We start from the raw sequence: 22,545 nt of genomic DNA on the forward strand, positions 1-22,545 counted from the left end.
TAAGGCTTCCAGGAGAGCTCTTTAAAAAGGAACAGACTTCCTGGCTGGGGCCCTTCAGCCTCTGGCCTCAGCTTTTTCCTCTTCTTGCCGAGAACTTGCAGGTGATGCCTAGGAACATGGGCACCATCTTGGAAGAGGAACCACGTGACAGTGTGGCACACTAGCCTGTCTGCCTTTCTCTGGACTGTATGTACTCTGTGAAAAAAATGATGTGTCTAATTTGTTTAAACTACGTATCCCCAGGTGTCTGTTATTTGCAGCTAAATATAGGCCCTGATGGACACACTTCCACCTATGGGGTGCCTAGGAGCCCCAGGATCGCCCGCTGTGCTCACTTAGGGAGCCTTCCACCTTGGTGCACACGGAACCCTACCCTGACAGACACTGGAAAGAAGTAATGGTGTTTGTTTTTTTTTCCCCTGAGTAATTGGTTTCTGTCCATGTGGAGAGTCAAATTCTTCCCTGGAGCAGAGCGACATTTATCACAAGGGTTTAATAAACAGTGTGTGGCCAATGTGGACCCAGTGGATGCTAAGGGCATTGTGTTAAACTACAGTTCTGTGGAGGAGTTTTGGGAGGAGAGGGCAAAACTATGGGAGCAAGGTACTAAGCTTTCCTCAAAAACTTGGGGACTCCTGATTATTTTCTGTGTCTCTGGGCTGCTCCATCTCAAACCTGGTTGGAATTTGGCAGGGGCCAGAAGATAGTTTGGAGTGGAAGCTTTTGGTGCCTTGCTCAGCCCTCTCTGGGCTAGTGCAACCCATCCCCGAGCTGCCTGGGATGTTGGCTGCTAACACAGCTCACAGCTGCCCACTTCTCTAGAAGAGACAGCCTGAAAGGTTACCCTCTGTTCCCAGAGGTGGACAGTGGCCAGTGACTGACTGAGGCTGGAGTTCAGAGGCCTGGCCTGCGTGCCTTGGGGGGCAGCTGTATGTGCCGGCCATGCTTCAGAGTTCCCTGGGACTTTAGGCTGAGGCTGGATCCCAGCTGAGACCACATCCTAGTTTAGCTCTTTCCCCTGCCCACTCCTGCTCCCTCATGTAGAGGTTCCCCTGAGGGCACTCCCTCCAATAAATCATGGTCTGAGAATCCCTGCCTTGGGCTCCATTTCTGGAGAACCTGAGCAAAAACACAGGGGTTAGGTACAGACCACACTGAAGCCCAAGCCTGGGGCTGTCCTGACCAGAAAAAGAGCCACTGGCTCTGAGACTGTGCAGTTAGCAACTCAGACCAAACCCACAGACACTACATGGGGCAGCTGTACTAGCCTCCCACCTTCAGCCAGTACTCCCTGGCTGGAACCAAACGCAGCTCAAACTGCCTTGGGCTTCAGGCACAGCTGTCTCCAGGGGTTCAGATGATGTTGCTCCTGCTGATCTCTGCTCCACTCTGAAGCCAGACAGGCTCTCACCCAGGATGTTGTCAGCAGCCCCGGATCTATGGTCTCTCCTTCAGCACTCTCAGAGGAGAAAAGCACTTCTCTTTCCCAGTATTTGTGGCCTAGAGAGTGACATCAGTCCACCAAGATCACCCACCAAGAAGGGGTAGGACATTTTTCAATGGGAAAAAGGAGGGATGTTGGATGGAGCAAAGCTCAGAGTCTACCCTGTCACCACTTCATAAAGAAGGAATGTTCTCAGCTACCTATATCTGTGTGGGAATGGACATTTGGAGCGGGGGTGGCTAGGCAAGTGAAAGTATTGCCTTGCCCTGTTTACCACCATTGTATGGTAGCCCAAGTGCAGATTAAATACCCATTAAGTGATTTGCTTTATGTGAGAGTGTGTTAAACTCTACTGAAAGTGTTAGTCGATCAGTCACATTTAACTCTTTGTGACCCCCCAGGAACTGTAGCCCGCCAGGCTCCTCTGTCCATGGAATTCTTCAGGCAAGAATGCCGGAGAGGGTAAGCCATTCCCTTCTCCAGGAGATCTTCCCAACCTAGAGACTGAAGCTGGGTCTCCTGCATTGCAGGCAGATTCTTTATTGTCTGAGCCACAAGGGAAGTCCTAAACTCTACTACTTCCATTTTTTACTCAGATAATTAGAGTGAAATATGGGCATATGGGATCCCCTGGAGAAGGGATAGGCTACCTACTCCAGTATCCTTCGGTTTCCCTGGTGGCTCAGATGGTAGAGAATCCACCTGCAATGTGGGAGATCTGGGTTCAATCCCTGGGTTGGGAAGATCCCCTGAAGGAGGGCATGGCAACCCACTCCAGTATTCTTGCATGGAGAATCCCATAGACAGAGGAGCCTGCTGGGCTACAGTCCATAGGGTTGCACAGAGTTGGACATGACTGAAGCGACTTAGCACCCACGTATAGGCATATACCTTTCAAAAGATTCATATATCTTTCAAAAGATTGGGAAGATAAAAGTGAATGGAACTTAGTAGAAAATAGCAAAATTGTTCATGGCACCTGGCTGTCTTCCTTCAGTACTTCTTTCCAACCAAGGCATGGGGTTTAATTAAATGGAGCCTCTTTAACATCAGACAGTGTGCAAGGTAAAGAGGCTTCCTCACTGGGTGCAAGGAGAGAATGAAAGTACATAGGGCTCTCATGTCAGCCTGGCTCTCTATTTTTTTTTTTCCCCAGAGTGAATGTTCCTGCTGGGAGGCTGAGGCTGTCTGGGGCATGGAACTAGTCACCCTGGAGACAGAAGCCAAAAGGAAGGACTAGGCCCTGTGACTTGCAGAGGCTATCATCTTGCCACTTCTGGGGCTGTTGACTTTCCTGGGGTTTTGTTGTTGTAATGGGCTGAATGGTGGTTCCAAAGATATGTCCGCATCCTAATCTCTGGGACCTGTGAACATTACCTTATACGTAGGCAAAAAGAGTGAATATTACCTTCTGTGGCAAAAGATGTGATTGAGGTAAGGACAGTGAGAGGAGGCACTTATCCTGGATTATCAGAGGGGGCCATAAATGCAGTTATGTGCACCTTTGTTAAAGAAAGGCAGAGGGAGATTAGATATACACACAGAAGAGAGGGTGCTGTGAAGACACAGGCAGAGACAAGACTGAGGTGGCCACAAGCCAAGGAATGTGGGCAGCCACCTAGAGGAGGCCAGGAGCGGATTCTCCCCTAGAGCTGGGAGCAGTGCAGCTCTGCTCACAGCATGGTTTTGGACTTTTGGCCTTCAGAATTGTGAGAATAAATTGCTGTCATTTAAAGCCACCAAGATCAGGTAATTTGTTACAGCAGCTTCAGGAAACTAGTGGGATTGTCTTAGGTGGTCAGAGTTTGGTGTCTGTCACTTCCATATAAAAAGGTTCTGGCTCATGACATGGTGTTGTCTGGCCAAACACCGCAAAGCTGAGTCCAGCTGCGGCCCTGACAACCAAAGAAGGGTCCTGCCTTGCTCCACATCTGAGTGTCGGCCTTTGTGTCCCGCCAGATGGCCTGCTTGCTGTCACACTTTCTCATGCCTTCTGGGAATTGCGGTCCTGGGCCTGGCCGCATCCCTGTGACTGGGCCTCTGTTAGCTGTTGTTAACACTGAGCCTCTAGCTGACAGGTGGCTGGGGATGGGAGCAGGCAGAAAGGCAGGTGCTGGAAGCACCCATGGATTTATGGGTGGAAACTTCACGGTTCATGAATGCTCACTCTGGCTTGTTAAGTTGCAAGGTTAATACGAAGTTGTTCACTGCTCCCCTCCTCCCGCCGCCCACCCCAGTTTAGTCAGGTGTGGCCAAATTCAGAACTGGCTTATCTTTACAGGAAGGATGGACACCGGTGGGTGAAATTTCCAGAAGGCCAGGAGGGAAGGGGCAGGCAGGGCTACAGGGGAGGTGCCCTCAGCTGGACAGCAACTTGCCAGTGAGCCTGGCATGCATGTGAAAGGAGACAGAAGGTGGCCCTGCCTTGCTGGGTTGCAGGCCTGGGAAGGCCTGTGTTGAAAGATGTCTAAGGAAGCTGTTCTGCCAGGGACACGTCACCTCACAACCAAAGGAGCCTCCAGTCCAAGGCAGAAAGTGAAAGTGAAGTCGCTCAGTTTTGTCCGACTCTTTGCAACCCCATGGCTGTAGCCTACCAGGTTCCTCCATCCATGGGATTTTCCAGGCAAGAATACTGGAGTGGGTTGCCATTGCTTCTCCAGGAGTTCTTCCCGACCCAGGGATTAAACCCGGGTCTCCCACATTGTAGGCAGATAGTTCACCATCTGAGCCACCAGGGAAGTCCATTGGCAGGTTGGTATAAACCCCTGCCAGCTGCTGCTGCTAAGTCGCTTCAGTCATGTCTGACTCTGTGAGACCACATAGACGGCAGCCCACTAGGCTCCTCCGTCCCTGGGATTATCCAGGCAAGAATACTGGAGTGGGTTGCCATTTCCTTCTCCAATGCATGAAAGTGAACTCCTAGCGACCCCATGGACTACAGCCTACAAGGCTCCTCCATCCATGGGATTTTCCAGGCAAGAGTACTGGAGTGGGTTGCCATGGCCTTCTCTGACCCCCGACAGAGTTTCTTCCATAAGCCATATGAGGTCACCGTGGAACTGCAGAGTAGGGCTCCTCATTCGCTTTGCGCAAGGCATGTCATTCATTCACACAAGCACACTGTAGAGTTAGTAAAGTACAGCAGAAAACATGTTCACTAGGAGAACAAAGAATTAGAGCTCCAAGCACCCTTACCTTGTCCTGAAGAATCCCGGATGAGCCCTCAAGATAAAAGGTTGCTGCTGAACCACAAAAGACTCCGGGATTCTTGGCCTCCGGAGGAGAATTCAATCCGGGGCCAGTGATGAGGCTTGATCGCGCAGAGCTTTTGTGTAATAAAGTTTTATTCAAGTATAAAAGAGATAGAGAAAGCTTCTGATACAGACATCAGAAAGGGGCAGAAAGAGTGCTCCACAAGGCAGAAAAAATTAAGATGAGAAGATGCCCACATCCCCACACAAGAAGATAAAATACACACAAAACCTCAGAACCTGAGCCCTCAAGGGACTGGGAATAAATAGCGGAGGAGGAGAGGCCTACAGGACATGCAAATGGGCCCCAGCAGACAGGGTGGAGCCCCAGCTCCTGGTGCAGCAAGCAACTTCATACAGTAATCAGGACTGTCTCAGCTCGTCCCTTCTCTGAAGAAGGGAAGAGAATTCGTGCCAGGCATGTCCCACAGCTAGTGACACAGGGCTGCAGGGAGTGTGTCCGTCCAGATGCAACCCAATTGAAGACTCCAGAAATGACACTGCTCTTGGTGACAGAATTTTCCAAAATGGTGACCAGCTCTTGGTAAAGTTTTGAAGAGAAGTCCGGTCTTCCCTTATTTATACAGAAGTTTCATTTCTAGAAAACTTTGTGTTTATAATAGTGTTCTACACTAAAATAATTAGAAACAGATTTTTCCCCATCTACACAAACATCCAACAAGACATTTGAAACTTGGGTGGGACGCGGGTCAGTTCCTTGTTGGGTAGGACAGTCCTGCATGTCACAGGATGATGGTCCACCTTCAGGGCCACCTGCTAAATCATAGTAGCACTGCCCCTTGAAAGTGATGATCAGATTGCCCCAGCTCTTTCCAAGATGCCCCCCAAGGGGCAGTCCTACACCGAGAACTACTGCCCTGCAGGACCAGGCTACCCTGACTCCTACCGCCGCTCTTGGTAGCATTTTGCTCCCCCAAGCCCCGTGTCTTGCCACTGTGCAGGCTCAGCAGTCTCGTTGCCTCCTCTGGGCCTCTCTGCATCTGCTGTTCCCTCTACTCAAAAGCTCTTCTGACATCATGCCAGCTCCTTCATTCAGCTCTACGCAGCTGATACCTGCCCCAGCGACTCATTCCCACACACCCACACTTTCTACCCCAACCCTTCCCCAGCCTTTCTTCACAGGACTTATTACCTGGCATTGTCTTTGTGTCCCCCACTAGACTGTAGACTCCAGCAGGACAGATTTTGTCTGCCTTGCTCACTGTTAAGTCCCTGGCCCCTACACAGTGCGTGGCTGACGCACAATGGCAGGATGGGCAGAGGAGGAGGATGGCTGACACACTGCAGAGTCTTAACTAGACTTTCAACAGTCACAGTGTTGGTTGTTTTCATTTTTCTAGGGTCAGGCTATTGGTTTCCTTGGGGCTTCCTTGGTGGCTCTGTGGTAAAGAATCTGCTTGCCAGTGCAGGAGACCCAGGTTCAATCCCTGGTCTGGGAAGATCTCCTGGAGTAGGAAATGGCAGCCCACTCCAGTATTCTTGCCTGGAAAATTCTACACACACAGACCTCCAATGTCTTTAACAGGTGACCATGGTTTTATGCCAAGTTTGGAACTTCTTCCAAAATTTCTTGGCTAAAGCCCAGCTCATAACCCTGACCTAACTGTAAGAAGGCAGAGATGCTGTTGATGCCGTGGCAAACTGCCACAATGTTGCTAAATCACAGGTCTTGAGCCAGTCAGGAACAGCTGGTGGCTCCCGCAACCTGACCCAGGACAGTATCAGGGTCCTCCCTAACTCGTCAGTGGCCTGTAGTTCAGCTGTTTCCCACCCCGGCTCAGGCCCACGCTCTGGTAGGCAGGCCTCCTCGTCTCTGGGCCTGGACCTGGTGCCTCACCCACCCTCCCCTGTACGAAGCATAGCATTTCCTCGTGCTTCTTCTGGACTCTCATTTACTTCATGCCGATTTTATCCTTCTAGACCTTTTTCCTTTTTATATGCAAAAGTGTGCTTTACTTGCACTAAGTATGAAGAAAGTTTTCAGTTCCTTTGGTTAAAAAAACAAAACAGAGAGAACATGAGATGACGGCACAGATTTTACACAAAATCTCAAATTCTCAGACATTCTGCACAAATAATTGTATATATACATATTTAAGGGCAAACTGCAATCCTGTTGAAAAAATCCAACTCCTAGTTTGATTTTTTTCTTCATTGGAGGATAACTACTTTATAATATTGAGCTGGTTTCTGCCATACATCAACATGAATCAGTCACAGGTACTTCTAGACCTTCTGAACTCAGCATCAGGGTGCTGAAATGGACTGCTCTGAACCTCTTCTGAGGGCAGGAGATGCATAGAGTGGGGCTGGAGGTATAGAATGCATACAGACAAGTTTGTGAATGGACATATACCGTTGTCAAAATTCAAGATCAGTGACAATGCTGTGGCTGTGGAGGACTAAATCTATCTGCTTGAGATTTAAGCAGATTTTAATCTGCTCAAGATCTATCCTCCTGAGCCCAAGAGGACAGGGCTTCCCTGGTGGCTCAGTTGGTAAAGAATCTGCCTGCAATGCAGGAGACCTGGGTTCGATCCCTGGGTTGGGAAGATCCCCTGGAGGAGGGCACGGCAACCCACTCCTGGATTTTTACCTGGAGAATCCCCATGGACAGAGAAGCCTGGTGGGCTGCAGTCCACGGGGTCCCAAAGAGTCGGACACGACTGAGTGACTAAGCACACACACGAGAGGACAGGAAGCCGAACAGCCAAGGGCAGCTGGTGAGGCTGCGGCATCCACGTGACGGTGCCCAGGCAGAGCTGTCCTGCATACCAGTCTCCGTCTCCAGCACTGGTGTGTTAAGGGCAAAGAGGGCCATGATGGGGACACAGGGAAATCTGCTCACAAACGGCTCAGGATTCCTCCCACACCACATGGCCCAGTTTTGGCCAGAGGTGTCTGAGGTGCCCACCTACTGATTTACACCTCTGTCAGACTGCCAAATGCTTCCTCTGAGGCAGTCTGAAAACTGGTAAACTTCTTAAAACATTTTTCTCCCTTTTCTTAAGGTTCTGTTGACCAAACTGTAAAAATTAGTGAAACAAAACACAAACACGCAGAACAAAACCCACATTTTTATCAGATCTACTTTTATTTCAGAAGGAAGTTTGTATTATAGTATTTACTTCTGTTTATATACAAGTTCTTCACATTTATTTTTAAAATGCACAGACCTCCCTTAGTTCTCTTGTTCCTGCTTAAATTAGCTGTTATTTTACAATACAAAAAATACCAAAAAATTGCAGTCCTAAATGTATGTATAACACCCACAATCCCCAGCAATGAAATAGTTTACAATACTTACTCCATATTTACATGAGTGCAATATATGCTAAATTATACATATTAACAAACTAAGCTTGAATCCAAACCAAAAACTCCCCAAACAAAACAAAACTGTAAATAACTATAAAACATTTCCAGAGCCAGAATTAGTTCAACAGAACAGGCTTCACTAGTGTTTAGAATGTTTTGTGCACAAATTCAGTTATTGAAAGTCAATTCCATTATTGCCTTTAAAAGAGAAGGCGCCAGTTTTCCTCTCCTCTCCAATAAAATCATCTCCCTGCAGGTGAAGGGTGTTCACGAATTTGGACAACTCAGGGGAAACATCTCTTGGTGGGCTTGGCTATCTACAAACCATCATGGTGATTTTTATGGTTTGAGCCATTTGGTAAACTGAGTAAACATTTCAGGCTGAGAGCCGGTGCATGGTCCAAGGCTAGACCCTCCGCCTTCCTGGGTCTGTCCTCAGGCGGCCATTTCTCACAGAAACCACTGCAAGGAAAGGTCTCCCGGATGACAGGTTTGAGGAGCTGGATTCTGCTGTAATTCTCAAGAGCTGCTTTTCCATCTGTCACTGCCCTAGTGTTAGCTTAGGTTGCCAGTGAAGTACTTAGTGAATATTTGTTGAATCATTCCCACCCCCTCTCTAAATACACTCTAAGTTGAAGGAGCAAGATTTGCACTGAAAGGTAGTGTCTTTTTCTAAAATACCGCTCTGGTCTTTCCATTTGCCCCAGATTTCCTGGTGCATCTCTGATCTTGTTACCTCAGGCCTTACCCACTGATATTCCAGTATTTTCCCTGTGCTGACAGTCTCTGTCCAGGGCTGCTTTTCTTCCAGGTTAGCTCAGGCAGCATATGGTTGCTTTCTCTCCACACCTCCTCCCACATTTAGAGGTGATCCTCACAGGAAACAAAGAGTTCTCCCCAAACAGCATGGGAAGAGGGCAGGAGGTGGGCAGGAGGCAAGGGTGAGGTTCTCCATGGGGAAACAGGAGGAGCTAATTATCAACAAAGCAGCTGCCCACTCCCACCCCCAGTTTGCAGTATAGTTAACTATGGTCCTAGGAAATGGTCATCAAAAATTTACACAAAATCACAACAAAACGCAGCCTGAAAAACCCCCTTATGGAAAATCTGACTAGATCTACGGTAGAGTCTTTGTATCTTAAGTCTAAGAGAAACATTTCTCAGGACGAGACTGGTCTTTTCCCGGCTACCCACAGCACCAAGAGGCTGACAGAAGATTTACAATGCACTCGCAGAGCTGATAACAGTGATAGAGACATTCCAGCTGCCAGTGAGCCTCTTCACACACTGCCCACATTTTCATATGTGCACTGACAGATGAGTCCTGCTTTAAAAGTTATCCAATTGGTCCCAGATGCATCTGAACACATGGGCACAATGGGGATGCCTTTCTCGGCTTTATTATCACTGTACGAGAGGACTTCTCTGAGCCTGGATATCCATTATACGGCACAAAACACATTAGGTCAAACTTGGACACCGTTATGTTTAATAAAAATACATTAAGATATTTTTGTTTTATGTACACTCTGAATGTCCAAACATTTGGACACTATTGTATACTTATGTACAAGTGCAATATCTATGTTTTCATAACTATTTTAATTTACATACAGGCTCTGAAGTTCCAGATGACTTCCTCTCAGTAACTGGCTCTAAGCTGAGTGCCTCTTTCTCCTGCCACCCCCTTCTTCTGGCCCAAGCCTGCAGAAAGCTGTTTGCTACTGGCTGCAAAGGAGAAGCAGCTGGATTCAGTTGTTTCTCTACTGTTGGAGCAGAATTAAACTTCACTTGCTCCTTCTTTCCTTTTAAAAAATAAACATTATCTTTTAGAAAAAAAGAAAACCAGGTGGCTATGGGACACGGTGCTTATTATTTCAAGGCATGGAACTACCATAGGGAGGAGGCTTCTTTGCCAAGCAAACACTAGTCCTTTGAACAAACAAAGGACTTCCTTTGTGGGAGGGTCCTCTCCAATGGTCTTGTGGTAATTACAGGGTGAAGGGCCAGTCCATGACAGGCTCTCTGGGGTACCGTGATCTGGAGCAGAGATGTAGGGAGCTTCTAAGAGGTGGGATCTTCTCTAGAACCATCTGCTCTTTAACAATGATGTGATAAAGTAGCATTTTGAGAGGCAAGTCTCAAAGTAGAGGTGTTTTGTGCATCAGACAGTGTTTTATGGTTCGCATCCTTGAAAACATCTTTCCAGGCAATTCTTCATGGGAGGGGTTAGTGTTGGGGAAGAAATAATACTCCCTCTCTCTAGGTACTCCATATAAAGGTGAAATGCCACAGTTTTGCTCTTTTGAGTATTAATTTCTCCAAATTCACAAACTTGAGCATTGTTGTCTAAAGGTCTACCTTTCCTGAGCCTCTGCACACTGCCCCCTGCCCCTCGCCCCCAGGGTAATGCTAGAGAACTCCTGGGTTTTGAAGCAGAAGAGAGGTCCTGGGAGGCTGCTGCCTAATGCCAGAATACAGAGCACCACGGACAGGACAACACAACATCCAGGCAGTGGCCTGGGGAGACGAGCAGGGACTGCCCTACCCCACTTCAATTTGGTCACGACTTCAATTTGGTCACTTCAATTGGCATGGTTTTCTCTCCTTTTCCATTTTTCTCATGCTTTTCATCCTTATCAGCACTCACTGCCCTCCCCACGGCTAGCCCTCGAATCTAGGAGGGAGCACAGGAGGCCTGGGTCCCTCCTGGGGGAAAGAGGACAAACAGCTCCAGGCCGCTCTCCAGTCTTTGGGCAGGTTCTGCCTGACAACAGGAGACCAACCCTCTCTAGGCACTCCACCTGCAGCCTGAGAATGAAGAATGACCCACCACCTTAAACAGGCTACAGAAACAAACTGCTGTTCTTTGATCAAGGGGTCCCAAGTGCAGTCATGCTCTTTTCAGCTCAAGAAAGACATGTAACATGAGCAGGGCCCTCCCTCTGTGGTGCCTGGGCAGGAGTGGCCAGAGGGGCTGAAGCAAACATCAGGCCCAGTCTGGGGCAGGGAGGCACAGGGGAATATGCCTTAGTGTCCTTTTTGAAAAACAGGAGCATTCACAGTTAGGTCCTTTCTGCTTTCCTCTCAATCCCTGCTACATTAAATGTTTCCTGGGGTGAGAAAACTTTCCTGGCTGCAAATTAGATTTTAGAAAAGAGCAGATTGCCAATGACAGCTGTTTAAAGTTTTATAAGAATGTAGGAATGCAATTATGTAAAAACTTATGTTTACTAACTTTCCAATTGCTAGATCTATTTAAAGTCTAGGCACTTAGTGTGTGTGTGTGTGTGTGTGAGAGAGAGAGAGAGAGCACAAGTGGCAGAGACAGAGACAGGTAAAGAGGAAAGAGAAGGACAGGGAAGGAGAGAGAGAGAGAGAACCTCAAATGGATTAAGACTAAATTAATCACGTTGCTACAGAAAACTACATATTACATCAGTTTACATTCCAAGTAATACTGCTGACCTTGACATTTAAAATAGCCCCCTTCTATCTTATGATTCAAAAGAGATGGACCATTATTAATTCTCAACTAGAAAAAAAGTTACTCCCTGGAAGAGAGATATTTGCCTAAATCGTGCAAGAATAAATAGCACATCTTTTAAAAAAGATAGCAGGCTTCAGATGAAAAGTTAATTCATCTGACTAGTTTTTAAAAGACCACATTCAAGAATGACTGATGATAAATGTCTACTTGTAAACACTACATCTTTGTTTTTTGCACAGTTGAGACAGTCCCAAGGACAGTTTTCCACAAGTGAACCTGAGTGTCATTCCTAGCTCTCTCACTCGCTCTACACCGGCCTCCTCCAGCAACAACTGGATCACCCTGGACCTGTAACGAAATCAGTTATTTTCCTATACGAAAGGAAAAGGTTAGATGCTGGAGTACAGATGGGAGAAACTGTCAAAGAAAGCTTGTGAACATGCAGAGGAGGTGGATGATTCGAGGGTTTCCAGTCTTCTGCCCCGCACAGCGTCTTCTCCCTGCCTGCTCCCTCCTGGCAGACGGCTCTGGCATGCCACTCCTTGCTCACAGGGAGTCCTGGCCCCAGCATCAAATGCAGGTCCCAGGCTGCGCGGGGGGCTGCTGTTTACGGTTTCTCACTGCTCCTGACTTCTCTTTGTAGACGACTGGCATCTGCTGAGAAATGTCCACCAGGGCACTGGCCACTGCGAGCCCTTGGGAGAGCCCAAAGAAGGAACACATGTTACGGAACAGCTTGCTTTTATTTAGAAAATAATTTAAAAATTTTCTTTTTACATTCCCATGGCGCAATAAATAAATATATACATGGGAAAAACCTTACTTTTAACCTGTATCTCCCTCCACATTCCCCCTTCCATCAGAGTAACTGCTTTCGTTAGTTTGTATATATTCTTTCAGGGTTTATTTGTACAAATACATATTTCCCTCCTCTCCCCCTTTGTACATAAAAGGAGTATCTTACTTTCCAGCAGATCAACCAAGCAAAGTGCTCGGCCTAGTGGTGGAGCATTTAAGTAAGATTGCAGACATGCTTTAAGCACTAAGTTTCACCTGTCTTTTTCTCCAAAAAAAAAAAGCTGCACTATTTATGATGAAATTCAGATTCATTCCACATTGCCCAGCTAGCACTATTATTATTTTGGTATCTATACCACAATAAGAGTTAGGATAGACTTTGGGGTCAGACTTTGGAATAAGTAAGGTTCTTTAACCTCCCAGTGCCTCAGTTTCCTCATTTGTAAATGGGGAACAGCACAGGGCTTGTGTGAGGAGTCAATGAGTGAACTAATGGCAAGTTTTAGAATGGTACCTGGCTTTTCACCTCCATTACCACCTTTGCTTTAGGGACTGGTGAGTCCATTCTCCTTCTGTATTGGTAACTGATTAACTCAATGTTCACTAGGGAAGGCACAATCCCGGGGAAGTTGTATTCCTATGCTTGTGAAAAGGCCAGACAGGCTCATGGCCCTGCTGAGGCCTCCCGGAGCCATGCTAGAGGAGTTTCTTACTCCACTTGCTGAGTAGCTCTTAAGTGCCAGGTTTAGTACCTGGCATGCAGTGGGGAATCCACACCAGTGACCACTGTTATACCAATGACAGAGCCAGGTGCTTTGGGAGTCCAGAAAAGGGCACTGTTTAAAATGGGGGTAAACGCTAGCCACAGCCATCAGTAAAGAAAAGAGATCCAGATTGGAAGGGAGTAAAACTGTCATTATCTGCACATGATAAGATACTATATACAGAAAAACATAAAGTCTCCATCAAAAAACTATTAGAACTAATAAATGAATTCAGTAAAGTTGTAGGATACAAGATTAATACACAGAAATCTATTGCTTTTCTATACACTAATAAGGAACTACCAGAAAGAGACAGCAAGAAAATAATCTCGTTTAAAATCACATCAAACAGAATAAAATTCCTAAGAATAAACTTAATCAAAGACTTTTAATCTGATTATGAAACATTTACAAAGGAATCTGAAAATAATACAAAGAAATGGAAATACATCCCATGTTCTTGAACTAGAAGAATATTATTAAAATGTCCATACTATCTAAAGCAATCTATAGAGTTAAGGCAGCCCCTATCAAAATAACCATGACATTTCCCACAGAACTAAAACAAATAATCCTAAAATTGATATGGAACCACAGAAGACCCTGAATTGCCAATGCAATCTCATAAAAAAGAAAAAAGAATGAAGCTTGAGATATCATGCTCCCTGACTTTAGACAACACTAAAAAGCTAGAGTAATCAAAACAGAATGGTTTCCCCAGAAAAACAGACACATAGATCAGTGGAACAGAATAGAGAGCCAAGAGAGAATAAATAATGGAGAATAAATTCATGCACTTATGGTCAATTAATCTATGACAAAGGACGCAAGAATACACAATGGAGAAAAATCTGTTCTATAAGTGGTTCTGGGAAAACTAGACAGTTACACGTAAAAGAATGAGATTAGAACATCTCCTCACACCACATATATTAAGACTGAAGTATAAAATCTGTAACCATAAAGACCCCAGATGAGAACATAGGTAGAACACTCTTTATATAAATTGTAGCACTATTTCTTTGGATCTGTCAATAAGGCAAAAGAGATAAAAGCAAACATAAATACATGTGATCTAATTAAACTTAAACGCTTTTTTCTTTTTCAACTTTCCTTGAAACCCTGAGAAAATGAAAAAACAACCTACTGAATGGGAGAAAATATTTGGAAATGATACGACCAGTAAGGGGTTAATATCTAAAGTATATAAACAGCTCATGAATTCAACCAATTAATTCAACCCAATTAAAAAAATAGAAGACCTGAATAGACATTTTCCAAAGAAGATAACAAGTAGCACAGAGATGGCCGACAGGCACATGAAAAGTTGCTCAACATCACTAGTCATAAGGAAAACGCAAATCAAAACCACAATGAGGCATCATCTCCCGTCTGTCAGAATGGCTACCATCAGAAAGACCACAAGTAACAAATGTCAGTGAAGGTATGGAGAAAAAGGAACCCTTATATACTGTTGGTGGGAATGTAAACTGGTGAAGCCACCGTGGAAAACAGTATGGAATTTCCTCAAAAAACTAAAAGTAGAACTACCATGTGATCCAGTAATTCCATTCCTGAGTATACATTTAAAGAAAACAAAAATACTAATTCGAAAAGATACATGCACCTGAATGTTCACAGCAATGGTCACAGCATTATTCATAACAGCCAAGATACGGAAGCAACCTAAGTATCCATAAATAGATGAATGGATATGAAGATGTGGTGTGCGTACACACACCCACTTACACACACACAAACACAATGGAATACTACTCAATTATAAAAAAGAATGACATTCTTCCATTTGCATAATATGAAAAAACCTAGAGATTGTTACACCTAGTGAAGCCAGATAGAGAAAGAGAAATACTCCATGTTTTTACTTGTATGTGGAATCTAAAATAAGAGAACAAATAAATACATATATAATGAAACAGACTCACAGATATAGAGAACAAAGTGCTGGTTACCAGTGGTGAGAGGGAAGGCAGGAGGGGCAAGATAGGGGTATAGGATTAAGAGATACAAACTGCTGCTGCTGCTAAGTCGCTTCAGTCGTGTCCAACTCTGTGCGACCCCACAGATGGCAGCCCACCAGGCTCTGCCATCCCTGGGATTCTCCAGGCAAGAACACTGGAGTGGGTTGCCATTTCCTTCTCCAATGCATGAAAGTGAAGTCACTCAGTCATGTCCAACTCTTCACGACCCCATGGACTGCAGCCCACCAGGCTCCTCCATCCATGGGATTTTCCAGGCGAGAGTACTGGAGTGGGGTGCCATCGCCTTCTCCAACAAACTACTATGTATCAAATACAAGCAACAAGGATATTCTGTATAGCACAGGAACATATAACCATTCTTTATTTATTTAAAGAATGGTTTTAGCTACAGAAGAATGGCTTGGATGTGAGGGTGGGGGGGGGGGGGGGGGGGGCAGGGGCTGTGATTTTAGAGGTCAAGGGTAGAAGAAGCTGACTACAGGGGAGAGAGATGGCAGCTGAGACTAGATTGGAGATGTGGCAGAGTAAATGAAATGAAGTGGAAGAGTGAGACTCCAGATGCAGGACTAGCAGAACTTGTCCATGAATTATAGACAGGTGAGGACTGCCTAGGACGACTCTTTAGTTTCTGACTTGAGCAACTGGCTAAATTCCTCAGTAAAGTGAATTCCTTTATTGAGATGGAGATCAAATGACCAAACTGGTTGGAAGGACATAAGCTCCATTCTGGACATTTTAGGTTTGATAAGACCTTGAAAAAGCAAGAGAGTTCCAGAAAAACATCTATTTCTGCTTTATTGCCTATGCCAAAGCCTTTGACTGTGTGGATCACAATAAACTGTGGAAAATTCTGAAAGAGATGGGAATACCAGACCACCTGACCTGCCTCTTGAGAAACTATATGCAGGTTAGGAAGCAACAGTTAGAACTGGACATGGAACAACAGACTGGTTCCAAATAGGAAAAGGAGTACGTCAAGGCTGTATATTGTCACCCTGCTTATTTAACTTATATGTAGAGTACATCATGAGAAACGCTGGGCTGGAAGAAGCATGAGCTGGAATCAAGATTGCTGGGAGAAATAGCAATAACCTCAGATATGCAGATGACACCACCCTTATGGCAGAAAGTGAAGAGGAACTAAAAAGCCTCTTGATGAAAGTGAAAGAAGAGAGTGAAAAAACTGGCTTAAAGCTCAACATTCAGAAAACTAAGATCATGGCATCTGGTCCCATCACTTCATGGGAAATAGATGGAGAAACAGTGGAAACAGTGTCAGATTTTATTTTGGGGGGCTCCAAAATCACTGCAGATGGTGACTGCAGCCGTGAAATTAAAAGACACTTACTCCTTGGAAGGAAAGTTATGACCAACCTAGATAGCATATTCAAAAGCAGAGACATTACTTTGCCAACAAAGGCCCATCTAGTCAAAGCTATGGTTTTTCCTGTGGTCATGTATGGATGTGAGAGTTGGACTGTGAAGAAAGCTGAGCACCAAAGAATTGATGCTTTTGAACTGTGGTGTTGGAGAAGACTCCTGAGAGTCCCTTGGACTGCAAGGAGATCCAACCAGTCCATCCTAAAGAAGATCAGTCCTGTGTGTTCTGTGGAAGGACTGATGCTAAAGAAACTCCAATACTTTAGCCACCTTGTGCGACGAGCTGACTCATTGGAAAAGACTCTGATGCTGGGAGGGAATGGGGGCAGGAGAAGAAGGGGATGACAAAGGATGAGATGGCTGGATGGCATCACCGACTCAATGGACATGGGTTTGGGTAAACTCCGGGAATTGGTGATGGACAGGGAGGCCTGGCGTGCTGCAGTCCATGGGGTCGCAAAGAGTTGGACATGACTGAGCGACAACTGAACTGAAGCACAAGTGGACACGTCACGTAGGCAATCTAATAACTGAGTATGAAGCTCGGTGAAGAGAACAGAATTAGAGATATGAACTTGGGAAAGACAGAAGGTAGAGGTTACTTAATAATGGGGAATATAAACTCACACTGAAAGAGAAAAAAAGCCTTGGGTTTGGTACAAGGAACCTTAAGGTGTAGAGACTGGAAAGGAGACTAGCCATTATTTTGTAATAACTTTAAATGTAGTACTACTAAATGTAGCCTACTAAAAATACTGGATCACACTGAAAGGCTAATATAATCTTGTAAATCAACTATACTTTAATAAAAATGAATAAATAAATAAAATGGGGAAACAGAGAAGGGGGTGGCAGAGATGGCCCCATCCCACTGGTAGGTCTCAAGCAGTGAGCAGGTCTTCATCAGACTGGGACACATCAGGCCAAGTTTGGAGCAGGAAAGGCCGCAGTGCTGCACGTCTGTCACCCCTGCACCCCCAGCACCTTGCCCTCAGGGAGCACCAGTCAGTGTCTGCTTAGCTGGGCACTGACGGAAGACACTGCTCCAGAGCATCACGTCAATGGGCCCTTCTGCCCGTGACATGGACAAGGCCAAGTTAGGGGCTCAACTCACAGAAATCCCTAGGTGAGGGCAAATCAAGCCATTCACTTATGAAATGAAGACAATAAACCCTGACCTGGCCATGTCTAATATCCTCCCTCATGAGAACACCACAGATCCAGACCTGAGGCCTGCAGGATCACTGCGACTGAAAGCTGTCTCAAACATTTCTATTATTTGAGGCATCCCTTCAAAGTACTCCATGATTAGATTAATCAAGACACTTCCCAAACTGTATTCCACATTTCCTTTGTGTTCAACAGTAGAAGAATGTTTACCTAAATTATGATTCATGTATTTGATGGAGTAGTGTAAAAGATGGGTAAGATATTATACAGCAAGTTACAAAAATGTTTAAGATAGTTACACGAAAAACGAAGAATAAAAATAGGAGTTATACAATCACTGCAACTAAATTGATGATAAGGGCTGGGAAGGAAACAGAACAGTGAAAATAGGTGCTGCAGTAATGCTTGAAATACCAATTTGAGAACCACTAGCTTGAAGGAGCTAGCTGGAAGCCATGAGAGTAAGATGACTGAGGAAGAGCACAGAGGGAGAAAGCCTACAGTTAAGGGACAGCAAAGAAAGGAACCCAGCCGGTGGGGAGGAAGAATTGGTGGCAAAGGAAGGTTTGGCTGGAAGCATTAATACCACTGGCAGGATAAGGAGGCTGACAAAGTGAGGAGATCCAGATATTTTCTAGGAAGGAATGGCGACCTTAGAAAGAGGGGTTAAGGAATACAGGGGAAATGGGATCATTTTTCCAAATCCTCACAATGACACGAGGCAGGCACTACAGGTATACCTCATTTTATTGTGCTCACAGATACTGTGTTGTTGTTTTTAAAAAAATTGAAGATTTATGGCAACCTTGCATTGTCAGATAATAGTCTGCATTTTTAATGAATGATGAACCGTGTCTTTTTAGACATAATGCTATTGTGTCTCAACAGACTACAGTATAATATAGACGTAACATATGTACACTGGGAAAACAAAAAATTCGTGTGATTCACTGTCTTGTGATACTTGCCTTACTGCAGTTTTCTGGAACCGAACCTGCAATATCTCCTAGGTCTGCCTGAATGCAATATCACTTTTATAACCAAAAAAAAAGAAGGAGTCTTCACACATCTAACACATAAACCTCATTTGTCAATAACTGTCATCTACTCACCGGACTGCCCAGGAGGAGGGATTCCACCGAGGCCTCGAGGGAGCCTCACAAACACAGAGAGGACAGCAGCTTTGTTGCCAAAACACGGCTCCAGGGCAATGGGCTTGGGAACAGTCTGGTCGAAGAAAATAAAGAATTACCTAAAACGGTGTTCCCTAAAAACACCTTCATAGCCTTTACATGTGATTTTTAAAGACACCCCTTCGTTAGTTTCTATTGTTATGAAACATCAAACAAATCACAAACTTTGGAGCTTAAAACAGTATCTATTTATTATCTCAATTTTTTAGGTCAGAAGTCCAGGTGACAGCTCTGTAGGGTTCTGGATATAGGTCCTATTTATGTCTTCTATCAGTTCTGGAAAGTAAAAGTCACTCAGTCGTGTCTGACTGTGACCCCATGAACTATACAGTCCATGGAATTCTCCAGGTCAGAATAGTGGAGTGGGTAGCCATTCCCTTCTCCAGTGGATTGTCCCAACCCAGGGATTGAACCCAGGTCTCCCACACTGCAGGCATTTTCTTTACCAGCTGAGCCACTGGGGAACCCCAAGAATACTGGAGTGGGTAGCCTATCCCTTCTCCAGCAGATCTTCAAGACCCAGGAATTGAACTGGGGTCTCCTGCATTGCACGTGGATTCTTTACCAATTGAGCTATCAGGGAAGCCCCACCTCAGTTCAGGAAGAATTCTCAACTCTATCTCACAAAGGTTCTGAGGGTCTCAGATCTTATCTTCAGAAGGTGGAACTCAAGTTATCAGCTGGGTTCCAATCCTACCCCTGGAGAAGGAAATGGCAACCCACTCCAGTACTCTTGCCTGGAGAATCCCATGGACAGAGGAGCTTGATGGGCTACAGTCCATGGGGTCGCAAAGAGTCAGACAGGACTGGGCGACTTCACTTTCAGTTTCACTTTCCTTTCCACTCCTACTAGGAGGCCCTGGGGAAGAACCAGCTTCAAGACTCATTCAAGTTGTCGACAGAATCTAGCTCCTCCAGGCTCTAGGTCTGAAGTCCCCATTTCCTTGCTAGCAGTTAGCCAAGGGCCACTCTTCCTTTGGAGGCCACTCATATTCCTCTTCACAAGGTCTCTCCAGCATGAAACCAGTGATAGTGCTCAAGTACTTCTCATGGTTCCTCTTCTGCCACCAGTCAGAGAAAGTGTTCCCTATATTTTAATGTCAACTACCCTCAGACTTTTTAAAAAAACAATTTAGCCGTGGCTCTCAGGCCCTACAGCATGCAGGCGTCAGTAATTGTGGCTCATGGGCTTAGTTGCTCCACAGCATGTGGAATCTTCCCGCATCAGGGGATCAAACCCATGTTTCCTGAATTGGGAGGAGGATTCTTATCCACTGAGCAATCAGGGAAGTCCACCCTCAGACTTTAATTACTTCTGCAAAATCTCTTCACAGCAGAATCTGAAGTAGTATTTGATTGAATAAATTTGAGAGGAATCTTGGGGGCCATCTCCAGAATAATGCCATCAGTTTCTCCAAACTGGTTGAAGAAACTGCAGCACAGAGAAATGACTAGGTGAGTAAAACGGCCGCAGGGGTGAAACCACTTATGACCCAGGTGGGAGATGACAGTGGCCTAGATCAAGGTGATAGCTGACAGTGGTGGAAGTGGTGGCACAGGAGTCAGGACATAGTTTTGAAGATAAAGTCAAAAAGACTTGCTGATAGATGGGCTGTCCAGTGAGGATGAGAGCAAGGACAAGTCAAGGATGATTTTGGCCCGAGCAACTAGAACATATTGAGTTGGGGAAGTTATGCCAGAGGAGCAGGTGTGGGGAACAGTCTCTTGTTTTGAACATGTTAAGTTTGTTCAGATGCTTAGTAAGACATCCAAGTGGGAATACTGAGCCAGCAACCTGATATATGAATTGGACACTCACAGGAGAGTTTGAGTGGTGAGCTCAGGGTGTTTACATCCACAATGGATAAAAGATTGTTATTGTCTGAATATTCGTGTACCCCCCAAATTCATGTTAAATTTTAACACCTAATGTTAATATCTGGAAGTGGGTCCTTTGGGAGATGATCAGGATGAATGGGATTAGTGCCCTTAGAAAAGAGACCCTGAGAGCTCCCATACCCCTTATGTAAAACTATAGCTAGAGGCAATTCCCTGATGGCTCAGTGGTTAGGATTCTGTGTTTTCACTGCTGAGGGCCCAGGTTCAATCCCTGGTCAGGGAACTAACATTCTGTGCAAGTTGGGTGGTATGGCAAAAAAAAAAAAAAAAAAAATTTACAGCTAGGTGCCATCTATGATCCAGAAAGCAAGCCTTCATCAGACACTCATCTGCCAGTACCTTGATCTTGGATTTCCCAGGCTCCAGATCTGTGAGAAATTAATTTCTACTGTTTGTAAGCTACCCAGTCTCTGATATTTTGTTAACAGCCTGAACAGACTAAGGCAATAACCAAAGCTGCAGATGTAAAAGATGTGAGGAGAGGCCCAAAGACTGAGTCTGAGACAGCTGCCCACTATTTAAAGATGTTGGAAGATGAGGAGGGCTGACGAAGAATACACAGCACGAACGGCCAGAAGGTGAGTGTGTGGGTCTTGACAAGAAATTCTAGACAGTGTTTTACTGGCTGTGCTGCAGGCTGCTGAGTGTGACACGGGGTGTCACTAAGGCTTGTCTATTCTTCTCAATCCCACAAATTATCACTATTTTATCAGGACAACATTTTCTTAGATTTACACAGGTTCATCAGCTGATTTACTCACTACTGCTTCTTATTCCAGCCTCCTGGGGTAACCTGCCTCCTTTCTAGCACATCCTTTATATATTTCTTTCAAACAGGTTTGCTGGTGGCAAGTACTCAGTTTTCCCCGCAGTCTGAAGACATCTTTATTTTATCCTTGTTCTTGAAAGGTAGGTACTGGGTACACTTTTTTAGGTTGGCAGTTCTTCTCTTTCAATACTTGTAGCGTCTGAGAAGTCAGCTGTCACTCTGTCATCCCTTTGTAGTAAACTTTTCCCCCCTAGTTATTTTTTAATGTGGTAAAATACACACTACTTTGCTAGCGTGTGAGATGAGTGCAATTATGTGGTAGTTTGAACATTCTTTGGCATTGCCTTTCTTTAGGATTGGAATGAAAATCGACCTTTTTCCAGTCCTGTGGCCACTGCTGAGTTTTCCAAATTTGCTGGCATATTGGGTGCAGCACTTTCACAGCATCATCTTTTAGAATTTTAAAATAGCTCAACTGGAATTCCATCACCTCCACTAGCTTTGTTCATAGTGATGCTTCCTAAGGCCCACTTGACTTCACATTCCAGGGTGTCTGGCTCTAGGTGAGTGATCACACCATCGTGATTATCTGGGTCGTGAAGATCTTTTTTGTATAATTTTTCTGTGTATTTTTGCCACTTCTTAATATCTTCTGCTTCTGTTATGTCCATACCATTTCTCTCCTTTATCATGCCCATCTTTGTATGAAATGTTCCCTTGGTACCTCTAATTTTCTTGACAAGATCTCTAGTCTTTCCCATTCTATTGCTTTCCTCTATTTTGCACTGATCACTGAGGAAGGCTTTCTTATCTCTCCTTGCTATTCTTTGGAACTCTGCATTCAAATGGGTATATCTTTCTTTTTCTCCTTTGTCTTTAGGTTCTCTTATCTCAGCTATTTTTAAGGCCGCCTCAGACAACCATTTTGCCTTTTTGCATTTCTTTTTCTTGGGGGTGGTCTTGATCACTGCCTCCTATACAATGTCACAAACCTCCTTCCATAGTTCTTCAGGCACTCTGTCTATCAGATCTAATTCCTTGAATC

General features: G+C 45.1%; 1 protein-coding gene and 1 non-coding gene across 3 annotated transcripts in view; one reads left to right on the forward strand and one right to left on the reverse strand.

Moving 5' to 3' along the window:
• Positions 1-7,791: 7,791 nt before the first annotated feature.
• The window catches only part of ATRN (attractin), a 184,848-nt gene continuing 170,094 nt past the window's right edge, over positions 7,792-22,545 (reverse strand). For both annotated transcript variants that reach the window (XM_027976837.3, XM_042229777.2), the window contains 2 exons: positions 18,752-18,866; positions 7,792-12,219 (listed from right to left, as the gene is read on the reverse strand). In XM_027976837.3, coding sequence (XP_027832638.1) covers positions 12,095-12,219; positions 18,752-18,866 — 240 coding nt within the window. In that variant the 3' untranslated portion in view covers positions 7,792-12,094. The remainder of the gene's footprint in view (positions 12,220-18,751; positions 18,867-22,545) is intronic.
• Positions 20,882-20,954, forward strand: TRNAE-UUC (transfer RNA glutamic acid (anticodon UUC)). Its single transcript has one exon. It is a non-coding gene; the product is annotated as a tRNA-Glu (tRNA).

The sequence above is a fragment of the Ovis aries genome, chromosome 13, assembly GCF_016772045.2.
Source record: "Ovis aries strain OAR_USU_Benz2616 breed Rambouillet chromosome 13, ARS-UI_Ramb_v3.0, whole genome shotgun sequence".
Taxonomy (NCBI): Eukaryota; Metazoa; Chordata; class Mammalia; order Artiodactyla; family Bovidae; genus Ovis; species Ovis aries.